Source organism: Artemia sp. Qi Xiang Cuo, chromosome 12 (assembly GCF_049724085.1).
Source record: "Artemia sp. Qi Xiang Cuo chromosome 12, ASM4972408v1, whole genome shotgun sequence".
Lineage (NCBI taxonomy): Eukaryota > Metazoa > Arthropoda > Branchiopoda > Anostraca > Artemiidae > Artemia > Artemia sp. Qi Xiang Cuo.
The window spans coordinates 47823007-47836438 of NC_142805.1; the positions used below are offsets into that span (position 1 = coordinate 47823007).

At 36.5% G+C, this 13432-nt stretch overlaps 1 protein-coding gene across 2 annotated transcripts in view; it reads right to left on the reverse strand.

Annotated features, from left to right (window-relative positions):
- Positions 1–13432, reverse strand: part of LOC148946207 (meiosis regulator and mRNA stability factor 1-like) — a 344665-nt gene that overhangs the window by 63428 nt on the left and 267805 nt on the right. For both annotated transcript variants that reach the window (XM_089098280.1, XM_089098279.1), the window contains one exon: positions 13187–13342. In XM_089098280.1, coding sequence (XP_088954406.1) covers positions 13187–13342 — 156 coding nt within the window. The remainder of the gene's footprint in view (positions 1–13186; positions 13343–13432) is intronic.

Consider the following 13432-nt stretch of genomic DNA (forward strand, 5'->3'; position numbering starts at 1 on the left):
CGTCACAAACCCCAGGGCCCAGGGGCAGGCGTTGTAAATTATGCCCTGGGGCATATATTGTGCGTATGAAAGGGATGCTTGTATAAACTTCAGAGAGGGCTCATTTGATTGGATATTGAAAGTACGAGCTCACTTTTTAATAGTCGAAAGAGATCCGAGGGCAGCTACCCCCCCCCCACCCCCCACACCACGCCTTCTTTTTCAAAACCCATCTGATGAAAATTTTTAGACATACATCTTGTTAAAAATAGTTCAAAGAACGGATAAGAAAAAATGCAGTGTCAATAGAACCCCCAGGGCACAGGGGAAGGCGTTCTAAATTATGACATAAGGTCATGTATTGTTCATATGAAAGGGATTCTCATATAAACTTCATAGAGGGCTCATTGGATTGGAAATTGAAATTTCTAGTTCACTTTTTAAGAGTCAAGAGTCAAAGTAGCCCCTCCCCCCACGCTGTTTTTCCCAAACCCGTCCACTACAAATTTTGAGATAGGCAGTGTTTTGGAAATTGTTCAAAAATTAGATAACAAAAACTCCCACAGAGCCCGGGGAATAGGCGTTGTAAGTGTTGTTCCAGGGGCGTATATGGTTCTTATGAAAGGGATGCTCGTATAAACTTCAGAGAGGGCTCATTTGATTAAAAATTGAAAGTTCTTGTTCAATTTTTAAGAGCTAAAAGATATCCGAGGGCAACTAGCCCCTTTCCACACATCCTTTTTTCCCCAGGCCTATCCGATAAAATCTTTATAATAGCCATTTCATTAAAAATAGTTCAAAAGTCAGATAAGAAAAGTTCCTGTGTCGACGGAACCCGCCAGGGCCTGGAGGCAGGGGTTATGAGTGATGCTCTAGGGGCATTTACAGTTCTTATGGAAGGGATGCTCGTATAAACTTCGAACAGGGCTCATTTGGTCGAAGATTGTATGTTTTTGTTTAGTTTTCATGAATCAAATGAGTTCGGTGGGAAAATAGCCCCCCCCCCTTCCTCCACACCTACACCATCTTAGGTAAATATTTCGAGATGGAAATATTGTTAAAACTAGTCCAAGGTTCAGATTACAAAAACTCTGGTGTCGGCCTAGCTCCCAGGGCCCGGAGGTAGGTGTTTTAAGTTATGCCCTGGGGACATATATGGTTGGTATGGAAGTGATCCTCGTTAAAATTCATAAAGAGCTTATTTGATTGGAAATTGAGAGTTGTAATTCACTTTTTAAGAGTTAAGAGTGATCAGAGGGTAGCAGCCTCCACTCACACCCCATTTATTTTTTTCCCAGAGGCACTTCATATAGAAGGGGTCGTCGTATGAAATTCAAAGGGGGCTCATTGGATTGGAAATTGAGAGTACTAGTGCCCTTTTAAGAGTCAAAAATGGCAACTGCCCCCCCCAAGCCCCTTTTCCCCAAATATATCTGATAAAAAATTTGAGGTAGCCATTTTGTTAAAAATAGTTCAAAGATCATATAACAAAAACTCGTTCACGTATGGTCCTTTCGTTAAAAATAGTTCAAAGATCAGATATGAAAAACTCCTGTGTCGACATACCCCCCCCAGGCAGGGATAGGCGTTGAAAGTATTGCTCTGGGGGCATGTACGGTTCTTACGGAAGGTATGCTCGTATAAACTTCAGAGAGGGTTCATTTGAATGGAAATTAAAAGTTGTAGTTCATTTTATCAGAGTGAAAAAAGATCAGAGGGCAACTAGCTCCTCCCGCCTTCCACGGCTTTGGGTTTATCGGATGGATAAACCCATCCAATAAAAATTTCAGGTGACCATTTTGTTAAAAATAGTTCAACTATCAGATATTAAAACTCCAGGGTCGACACAACCCCCCAGGGCCCAGGGAAAGGCGTTGTAAATTATACTCTGGGGATATATATGGTTCTTATAGAAGGGGTACTCGTATAAACTCCAGAGAGGGCTCATTTGATTGAAAATAGAAAGTTCTATTTCACTTTTAAAGAGTCAAAAGAGACCGAAGCTTAATCTAGTCCCGCCACCCCCTTTCTCAACAAACCCATCCGATAAAAATTTCGAGATAGCAGTTTTGTTAAAAGTTGTTCAAACATCAGATAATAAAAACTCCGAGGTTGACACAAACCCATTTTTTCACTTTGATATTGTTACTTTGATATCAGTTTTGTTACTTTGATGAATATTTGATTTTTTTTAAGTTTGATTTTGAAATAAAGAATTTTTAAAAACTTGAAATTTTTGCAATCAAAAACGAACAAAAATTAATTAAAAAAAAAACTTTCCGAAAAATAATTTTTTAAAATAAAACCAAAGGCCATTTTAATCTCAAGCTCAGCAGATACAAATACCTTTCAAAATTCAAACTCAAAACGACCAGAAATTACTATTAAAGAATAAATTAAACACAAAACGAACAGAAATTAAATAAACAATCATAGACTACTGCGTCATTGGCACTTTACTGAAAACTATATGCGTCTTGAACAGTCTTTGAAAGTAAAAACAACATCAAATTAAATATTCGATTTATAATGATATTAAATGTTGGAAGATCCATCAATTAAAGAATTTGTTTTACTGTAATTGTATTTTTATTTTCATTACTGTAAGAACTGGAAAAGAAAATATTTGTAATATAATCCGTTCGCAGTTGAGCGCCAATGACGCAGTAGGCTTTTGGTTTTTATTTAAAATTAGGAAAAGAGGCAGTATCCAAACACTTGTTTGTATGGGAACTATATTCGTCTTTAACAACTTTAAAAAGATCTAATAAATTAAATTGAAATATTTGATGTATAATGATATTAATTGCTGAAAGCTCATCAGTTCAAAATATTACTATAATTTTAATGTTTATTTTCAATATTAAGTACAAAAGAAAATATTTGTCATAAAACTGGTTTTCATGAAAGTGCCAATGACGCAGTAGGTCTTAGACTTTTACAGTGAGAAAAGGAGGTCATACCTAAATTCTTGTTTGTGGTAATTTTTGTTCGTTTCCAGCTTGATTTGTATATTCAATTTAAGTTTCATCCGATTTAAGATTTATTTATTAATTTACATTAATACATATTTCATATTTTTTTGCATTGATTATTCATTTAGTTTCTGTTCGTTTTAAGTTTCATTTATACTTTAATAGCAAAATATTTTTTTTCGTTTCAAGCTTGATTTTCATATTCAATCTAAGCATTACTCTCTTTAAGATCTATTTATTCATTTATATTATTACTTGTTGTATGTTTTTGCTATGATTGTTTATTTAATTTCTCTTCCCTTTGGGTTTCATTTATTGTTTAATAATCATTTCTGGTCATGTTGAGTTTTAACTCTAAAATGCATTTGTATATGCTGAGCTGAATTTTATAATTTCCTTTACTTTTCTTTGAAAAACTTATTTTTCGGAATTTTTTTTTTAATTAATCATAAGTAAAGAACGATGTTGGCACAATGTGTTTTTATTATTATTTTTTTTTAGACCAGGGCACTTCGTATCGAAGCATTTGTCGTAGATACTTCGAAAAGGGCTCATTCAAATGGAAATTGGAGTGGCTAGTGGCCTTTTTAATAGTCGAAAGTGATTGGAGGGCAACTAACCCTCCTCTCCCGCCCACCTTTTCCCCAAACACATCCAATCAAAATTTTGAGATAGCCATTTTGTTCACCGTAGTTGAAAGTTCGGAAAATTAGGTCTTTAAGGATGACAACCCCCCCCCCCCAACAGCCCTCAGGGCAAAGGTTGTAAATTATGCCCTGGGGGCATATAAGGTTTTAATAGAAAGGGCTGTCGTAGAAACTTCAAACTGGGCCCATTCGATTGGAAATTAGAATGGCTAGTGCCCTTTTTAATAGTCAAGAGGGATTGGAACGCAATAGTCAAACACCCCTTTCACGCCCACCATTTCCCCAAACACATCCAATCAAAATTTTGAGATAGCCATTTTGTTCAATGTAGTTGAAGGTTTTAGCAATTATATCTTTTAGCAGGAAACTCCCCCCATAGTCTTCAGGGCAAAGGTTATAAGTTATGCCCAGGGGGCATATTAGGTTTTTACTGAAAGCTTTGTCGTAGAAACGTCAAAAAGGGCTCATTCGATTGGAAATTCAAAGGGCTGGTGCTTTTTTTAATAGTCAAAAGTGATTGGAGGGCAACTAACCCCCCTCTCACGCCCACCTTTTCCCCAAACACATCCAATAAAAATTTCGAGATAGCAATTTTGTCCAACGTAGTTGAAAGTTTTGGAAATTAGGTCTTTCAGGGTGACATACCCCCCTCCCCCCCCCCCCCAAAGCCCTCAGAGTAAGGGTTGCTAGTTATACCCTTTGGGCATATAAGGTTCTTATAGAAAGTGTTATCGCAGAAACTTCAAAAATGGCTTTTTCGATTGGAAATTGAAATGGCTAATGCCCTTTTTAATAGTCGAAAGTCATTGGAGGGCAACTAAACCTCTTCTCACGCCCACCATTTCCCCAAACACACACAGTCAAAATCTTGAGTTAGCAATTTTTTCAACTTAGTTTAAGATTCTGGAAATTGGGTCTTTGAGGATGACAACCCCCCCCCCCCACAACCCTCAGGGCAAGTGTTGTACGTTATGCCCTGTGGGCATATGAATTTCTTATAGAAGGAGTTGTCGTAGAAATTTCAAAAAGGGCTCATTCGATTGGAAAATAAAAGGACTAGAGCCCTCTTAGAAGTCATAAGTGATTGAAGAACAACTAACCCCCCTATCACGCCCACCATTTCCCCAAACACATCCAATCAAAATTTTGAGATATTTATTTTGTTCAATGTAGTTCAAAGTTCTTGAAATTAGGTCTTGGAGGATGACACCGCTCCACAACCCTCTGGGCAAGGGTTGTAAGTTATGCCCTGGGGGCATATATGGTTTATGTAGAAAGTTTTGTCGAAGAAACTTCAGAAAGGGCTCATTTAATTGGAAATTGAAAGGGCTAGTGCCCTTTTTAATAGTCAAAAGTGAGTGAAGAGCAAATAGCCCCCCTCTCACGTTCACCTTTTCCCCAAACACATTCATTCAATTTTTTGAGATAACCATTTTGTTCAACGTAGTTGAAAGTTCTGGAAATTATGTATTTGAGGATGACAAACCCCCGAGAACCCCCAGGGCAAAGGTTGTAAGTAATGCCGTGGGGACATATAAGGTTTTTATAGATAGTATTGTCGTAGACACTTCAAAAGGGGCTCATTCAATTAGAAATTGAGAGGACTAGTGCCCTTTTTAATTCGAAAGTGATTGGAGAGTAACTAACCCCCCACTCACGCTCATCATTTCCCCAAACACATCCCATCAAAATTTTCAGAGAGCCATTTTGTTCAACGTAGTTGAAAGTACCGGAAATTAGGTCTTTGAGGATGACTCTGCCCCCAGAGCCTTCAGAGCTAAGGTTGTAGGTTATGCCCTGGGGGCATACAAGGTTTTTATTGAAAACTTTATCATTGAAACTTGAAAAAGGGTTCATTTGATTGGAAATTCAAAGGGCTAGTGCCCTTTTAAATAGTCGAAAGTTATTGGTGGACAACTAGCCCCCCTCTTAAGCCCACAATTTCCCCAAACACATCCAATCAAAATTTTGAGATAGCCATTTTTTTCAACGTAGTTGAAAGTTTTTGAAACTAGGTCTTTAAAGATTACAACCCCCACAGCCCTCAGGGTAAGGATTGTAAGTTATGCCCTGGGGGCATATAAGGTTTTTATAGAAATTGTTGTTGTAGAAACTTCAAAAAGGGCGGACTTGATTGGAAATTGAAAGGGCTAGTACACTTTTTAATAGTCGAAAATGATTGAAGGACAACTAATCCCCCTCTCGCACCCACCATTTCCCCAGACACATTCAGTCAAAGTTCTAAGATGGCCATTTTGTTTAACGTAGTTTCAAGTTCTGGAAATTAGGTCTTTGAGGATGACAACCCCCCCCCCCACCCTCAGGGAAAGGGTTGTAAGTTATGTCCTGGGGGCATATAAGGTTTTTATTATTGGAATTGAGAGGGCTTATGCCCTTATTGATATTCAAAAGCCATTGGAAGGCGAATACCCCCCTCCCCCATACCCATCATTTCCCCGAACACTTCCGATAAACATTTTGATATAGCAATTTTGTTGAACATAGTTGAAGGGTCCGGAAATTATGTTTTTGAGTATGACGATCCCCCACAGCCCTCAGGGCTGTAAGTTATACCCTGGGGGTATATAATGTCATATAGAAAGTTTTGTCGTAAAAACTTAAAAAAGAGCTCTTTCGATTGGAAATTGAGAGGGCTATTGCCCTTTTTAATAATCGAAAGTAATCAGAAGTAGAATCCCCCTCCACGCCCAATGTTTCCCCAAACATTTCTGATCGACATTTTGATATGGCCGTTTTGTTCAAGGTAGTTGAAAGATCTGGAAATTATGTCTTTGAGGATGACAACCCTCCCCCCATAGCTCTCAGGACAAGGATCGTAAGTTATGCCTTTGGAGCATTTAACGTTTTAATAGAAACTTTTGTCGTAGAAGCTTCAAAAAGGGCTAATTCGATTGGAAATTGAGAGGACTACTGCCTTTTTTATTAGTCAAAAGTGATCAGAGGGCAAATGTTTCACTCCACGCCTATCATTTCCTCAAATACTTCCAATAAAAATTTTGATATAGCCATTTTGTTAAGCCTATCAGAAAGAAATGGAAATTATGTCTTTGAGGATAACAAATCCCCCCAGCCCTCAGGGCAAGGGTTGTAAGTTTTGCCCTTGGTATATATAGGGTTTTTATAGAAAGTGTGGTCGTATAAACTTCAAAGGGGTTCATTGGATTGGTAATCCTACGCTCTAGTGCCCTTTTTAAGAGTCAAAGTGATTAGAGGGCATCTAACCTCCCCGCCTACACAAACGTCATATTGTCCCCATATGCGTCTAATAGAAATTTTGAGATGGCCATTCTATTCAAAATAGTCTAAATATCATATCACAAGGCTTTTGGGGTTGAAAAAAACCCAGAGACTAGGGGCAAGGGTTGTAAGTTATGCCCAGGGGATATTAAAGATTTTTATGGAAGGGATGGTTGTTTAATTTCAGAAGAGGCTCAGTCTTTCTCCCTGAAAAAGACTATGTCATTGTAAAACGAACAGATATTAATCAAAAAACCTTTTCGCACAAAATAAGTTTTTCAAAAAAAGGTAAAGAACTCCAGTAAACCAAAATTGAACAAAAATAGAATCAAATAATCTACCAAGCATACAACTACCACAAATCAGTGTTAATAAATAAATGAAACATCAAAACAAACAGAAATTAAAATAAGTCAAACTCAAAACGAGCAGATATTAATCTGAGTAGGGTTCTAATGCCTTTGCTTTCTAAAAACCAAATATAGTTCGTAGTTTACTGAAAAAAATATTTTAAATGTTTTCACTTTTATAACTTTAAGAAATAAAAAGTTAATTAATATTTTAAGGAATAAATATCAGCATCATGTATATTAAACTGACAATGCACATTTTTTTCAATAAATTCATTTGATTTTTTTTCAGTAAAGTACAAAATATATTCTAAAAAATAAATAATACATTGTGCCAACATCGTTCTTTACTTAGGCAGCGCTATTGCGCTGCCTATGATTACTAGCAGAACATAGAGACTTTAATAGTTATCAATTGAAAAAAATATATTCGAAAAGGCTTTTAAAGAAGAGTGAAAAACAAATCTTAATAACTAAAATGAGCAGAGATTAAATATTGTAATAAGTCTAAATTCAAACGTACAGAAATTATCATGGACAATCAGTGAAACCTAATTAAAAGCTAAATCAAAATAACTATTAAATTAATCGTGAAAGGAACTGAAATAACCGTAAATAAGAGTAGGTTTATTGTGCCCAAAGATACTGAAAATGCTAGAGTGTTCTGTTTTCACTACTGAAAGCAAAACATATTCTGCTAGGCTTTTATTGCAACATTTACAAAGAAAAAAAAAATTTGAACTTCCAGGTTTCGTTTTTCTTTTATATATCATTATGCTTCAAATACGCATTTTTTTTCCTTTCTTGGGGTCACCATGGCCCAGGGACTTTAGATGTAAGGTTAAAGCCATTCAGAGAAAATCGTCTTACACCTTTTTTGGGGGACACACAACCAAGCTAAAATTTTTCTGTGCATAAGGATCTTAGTTGCAGTAGAAATTATGGACGGAAAGTTCCAGCCTTTCCGGTAGAAAAGGTATTAAGCTTTTTTCTGGGCAAACCAATATACCTTTTTTTCAAGTTTTCCTTGTGCATTGGGGTCCCCTTGGCCCAAGGAGCTAAGAATTTGAGTTTACAAACCAGTCTGAAAATATCTGGAACATTTGATCCAATCTGATCCAATCTCACCAACCTGAATGGTTTTGGCCTTTTCTTGGCCCGTTTTTTGGGTGACGCTCTACCTCAACATAGATTCTATATTTTTCACGTTATTGTTTTTATGGCCCAGGTTTTCTAGGATGTAAGATTTGAACTGACAAAAGACAGCAAGCATTTTTGCCCCCAGTCGGGCCCCCAGCACCCTCATCCCTCTCAACAAAATTTGAGGTTTCTTTAGCCTAAAAGCAAGTCTCCATTTGGCACATTCTGCAAATCTGCAACGCTAATCTGCAAATTTTATTTCAATGGAGACTTCTTTTCCGGCTCCGTATTGGCAGTTTGCAGATACTGCAACCTTCGACGTTGCTTTTTCTGCAAGATGGCAGAATGGCAGAATCTGTCAAATGGAGACTGGCTTTAAGGAATGATCCCTGAAAGGTTTAAGCTGAAAGGAAAACATCGTTTCTTGATCAGGTGCTGGTTGCCCATGCCCTAAACCTAAAATTTGTTTCACATTAAGGGCCCCCTGGTTCATGAATTTAGGGACTCAGTTTTCAAGCCATTTAAAAAGAATGCTTTTGACCCTTTTTCAAACTCCATAGTTGAGGTTTTTTGTAAATTTCTAGTGTGCATCGCATTCCTCTTGGCCTAAGAACTTACGCATAGAAGTTTTGGCTCTATTGTATAAAAAAGAGTCTTGTTTCAGGCCCTTTTTTAAGGTATCCCGTGCCTCCAAAATAAAATTTTCATGCATCAAGATCCTCTTGATTAAGGGTCTTACAATTGCAAGCTTTAAAAAAAATCATTGTTTTTTAAAGCGGTTAAAAAAAGTTTTTTAGGGCTTTGTTGGACCACACTTTCAGGCGACCTAATATCTTTTTCCATACTTTTTTCCACTGGGGTCTGAATATTTACAGGTACAATTTTCAAGCCAGGAAAAATATGTTACCTCATTTTAGAGCCTAATTCAAAGGAAGGGGATTGCCTTCATTCGGAAAAATATGGGATCTTTTTTGTGCAATTTCTTAGGGAGTCTCTTTTCTTTATTTTTTGAATTCGTTGAGATCTTTGTAGCTCATTATATCAGGGATGTAAGTTCCGAGACAATCAGAAAAAAATCTGACCCTTTACCAGAAGATATTATTTTGTTTCAATTTTTTGTGCATTGTCATCCCAAGGACTTGCATATTTCAAACCTATCCATTTTTTTTTACTGCGGCCATATTCTCAGGGTCTGGGATCAAAATTATTTCTGGTTTTACTTTACATAAGACTTGACCTATGTCTAATATACCTAAATAGTAAAGAGTGACATGCCTTACTATGAAAATAGGTTTATGTTTTAGCATAAAATAACTTTCGATTTTAGGATGCTTTATTTGAATAAAATGTTCAAAGTATACCTACTACAAAACTTAGATGGCTGAATGCATGATATGTGATCACTTTATTATAAAATTAAATAAAGTTCTTAGCCTGATCTTCAGCAAAAACCGGCTAGATAGGGCGTTGAAGGTGCCAAGTGCATTTTTATATCCTGAATTATAACAAGATCCTATCAGATGTTTACACTGGCTTGCCGAGGGACAGGTCTATGCCAAGGTGCAACATGGCAAAGCTGCCGAATCAACGGGTAACAGATTATCGCAGGTTAGACACGAATTAGTGCTTGGCTGAAATATACAGAAACAGGCACACTCAACGTTTTTATTGATTTTCCTGAGATAAATTTTCCGGGGATCTGATTGATTTTTCTGGAAATGCCTAAAATGAGTAGTTTGGTTGCTGTTTTCTGGGAAGTGGTAAAAAAATTGAAAGTGGTGGCACTTTCTTGAAATTCTATAAACGTTTACATATAGTACAGAAGAATTTCCCCGTTAAATTTTGAAACAGTATCCCCTTTAGCACATGCTCTAGTAAGCTTCAAAGGTTCTTGATTTTTGTAATTTCCGCAAGTTGAAACATTGAAGCCCGCCAGGGCCTCAACAAAAAAAATCCAGCAATTTGGAAATTATTGGAGGGAGTATTTTAACTGTAACTATTTGCCCAGTTAATCTAAAAGAAATCCGGTTACATACACACATAAGGTCTTTGGATTCAAAATTGACACTCACCTTTAAAAAAAATCTGTTCTCTTTATTTTTTCAAATAGTTCGTGGCAATGAACTGTAAGTAAAGAGCGATTCGGCTCTATAGTAACCGAAACTCTAAAAAAAGGAATTTTGATACCAGCAGATACATCAAAAGAATGGATTTTTATGCTGATTTCAAATATATAAGTTTCATCAATTTTAGTCATGCCAATCAACAGTTACGAGCCTGAAAAAATTGCCTTATTTCTGAAAAAGGGGGAGACATCCCGTAGATGAGAAATAAAATCTTATTGAAAAATCAAACCATCAGATTCAGCTTAACAGAAAACCCCACTGTAGATGTTTCAAGCTCCTATCTGCAATAATGTGGAATTTTGTATTTTTTGCCAGAACATCACGGATGCGTATTTATTTGTTTTTTTTTTGTTTTTTTTTATTTATTTCCCATGGGTGATCGTATCAATTCAGTAGTCCTAAAATATCGTGAGAGGGTTCATTCGAACGGAAATTAAAAACTCTAGTGCCCTTTTTAAGTGACCAGAAAATTGGAGGGCAACTTGACCCCCTCCCACGCTCATTATTTTCCCGAAGTCACCCTATCAAAATTTTGAGATAGCCATTTTGTTCAACATAGTCATAAACCTAATAAATATGTTTTTGAGGATGACTTAATGCCCCACAGTTCCCGGGGGATGGGCTGCAAGTTATGAACTTTGCCTATTGTTTACATATGGTATTGGTTATTCGGAAGTATACAGACGTTTTCAGGAGGGATTTTTTCTGGGGAAGGGGCGGGGGCGGAGGAGGGGGGTACGTGGGAGGATATTTCCATGGAGGTTGTTTTCTTTGGCGAAGGGACATTTCTACGAAGGGGCGGCGGATTTCTCAGCATTATTTAAAAAACGATTAGAAATTAAATTAAAAAAACAAGTTTTTTCAACTGAAAGTAAGGAGCAATATTAAAACTTAAACGACAAAATTATTACGTATATGAGGGGGTTCACCCCCTAGTCAATACCTCACTCTTTACGCTAAAGTTTTCTTAGTACTTTCAAAAGAGCTATCTATTCTAATTAAACGGCCTTTGTGATTCAAGGTTTTGTGATTCGAACAAAATTCAAACTTTAACAAAAAGAGCCAGGTATTGACTAGGGGGCGAATTCCCTCATATGCGTAATAGCATATACATAATAAAAACCAGTAAAAAAAACAAGCGATACGGCTCAATAGTAATCGAAACTTTAAAAAACGGAATTTATATCGAAAGAATAGGCTATCAAAAGAATGGGCTTATAGTGCTGATTCAGCATTATAATGATAAAAGCTTCTCATTGTTCCAATTGAACGAAGATAGTGTTTCAGAAGTCGTTCTTAAAGAATTGGGAGAAAATTCATAAGTTATGTATATTTATTACAAATAAGAACGTTCGTAAATAAAATTAAAAGTTCTAGTGCCTTTTTTAAGGAACCTAAAAAATTGGAGGGCAACTAGGCACCCTCCCCCTCCCTTTGTTGTCAAATCCGTACCATTAGAATTTTGAGAACGCCACTTAGCCAAAAGAAAAGCAAAATTGATATGCAAATTTCGTTCTAATTATTCATATACGGTTAGCTAATTTCAAAACCTGCATTAATCCAAAACGGTCAGAAATTAAATAAGAAAACAAGTTTTTTTTTAACAGAAAGTAAGGAGTGACACTAAAACTTGAAACGAACAGGAATTATTCCGTATATGAAGGGGGTTGCCTCCTCCTCAACACCTCGCTGTTTACATTAAAGTTTAAATTTTGTCCCAATTCCTTAAGAACGACTTCTGAAACACTATGTTTGTTTAACGTGGACAACAAGAAGCTTTTTTCAAAAGTACTAAAAAACTTTAGCGTAAAGAGCGAGATGTTGAGGAGAACGCAACCCCCTTCATATACGGAATAATAGATCCAAGGATCGGACCCCAAGTTTCAAGTAGATTTAATAAATTTTCTGCAAAGGTCCAAAAATAAGCAAAAGCTACTGTGTCTCACTGGTCTGATCCACTTGCTTCATTATCTCAAGCCGGTCAGAGGGAAAAGAACTGCCAAACTTTTCTAAACTGTCGGTAATGGGAAAACGGAGGCTAGTGTCTAGTAGCCACGTATTTAATTCCGCTCTCAATATTATAAGTTGAAAATACTTCCATAACTTCTGTTAAAACAATGTGCAATACGACTATGTTCCTACTGAGAGAGAAAGTGGAAGATGAGAGGCCGTGAGCCTACTACGGTCTTCCAATCACACAGATTGGAAACGCTTCGCTGTTGTTTTGCAACAAGTCAGGATTTAACCCGTTCTTGCGCTGAACCGTTCTTGCATGCAAAATGTCTACCATTTCCGCTGAAAATTTTCTGTAGAAAATGGGCTATTTCTGTAATTTGGAGCGTCTGTATTTGGGGTCACGCGAATTGTAACCTACACATGAACACATTTTAGACCTTTAGACTTATTTTGGGGACAAGAAATTTCAATATCCGATCGAATGAACTCCCTTCCGAGTTTCTATGGTCTACTCTCTTATAGAAGGTGGTTGGAACTGCCTATATCGACCTAGTTCCCTTACATTGCAAAATTTTAAAAACTTAAATTATTGTTTTGGTTTTGTTGAAACCATTCATGGTAAGTTAATTGATATCAAATTAGAAAAAATTATAAAATTTTTCAAGTCAATTTTTCTTATCTTGGCAAATAGTCCTATAAAATATTTGCAATCATGATAAACGATCCTACTATACTATTATTACACATGTGAATACCTGAATTGCTTCAGGGATTGCTTCAAACAGATCAATAAGCTTAAGGAAACCGTGATCAGCAACTTTACACTGCCTTCCAAAGTGATGATGATAAGCAGGAATGAACTTGTTAAAGTTGATACTAAATTCTGGAGCATGGCTAAGCAGCTCAACAGCCTAAAAAGAATTATTCAAAATATACAATGCGGAATTATGTACAATGCAATACAGAATACAAATGAATTAATAGCAGCTAAACTTTTACAA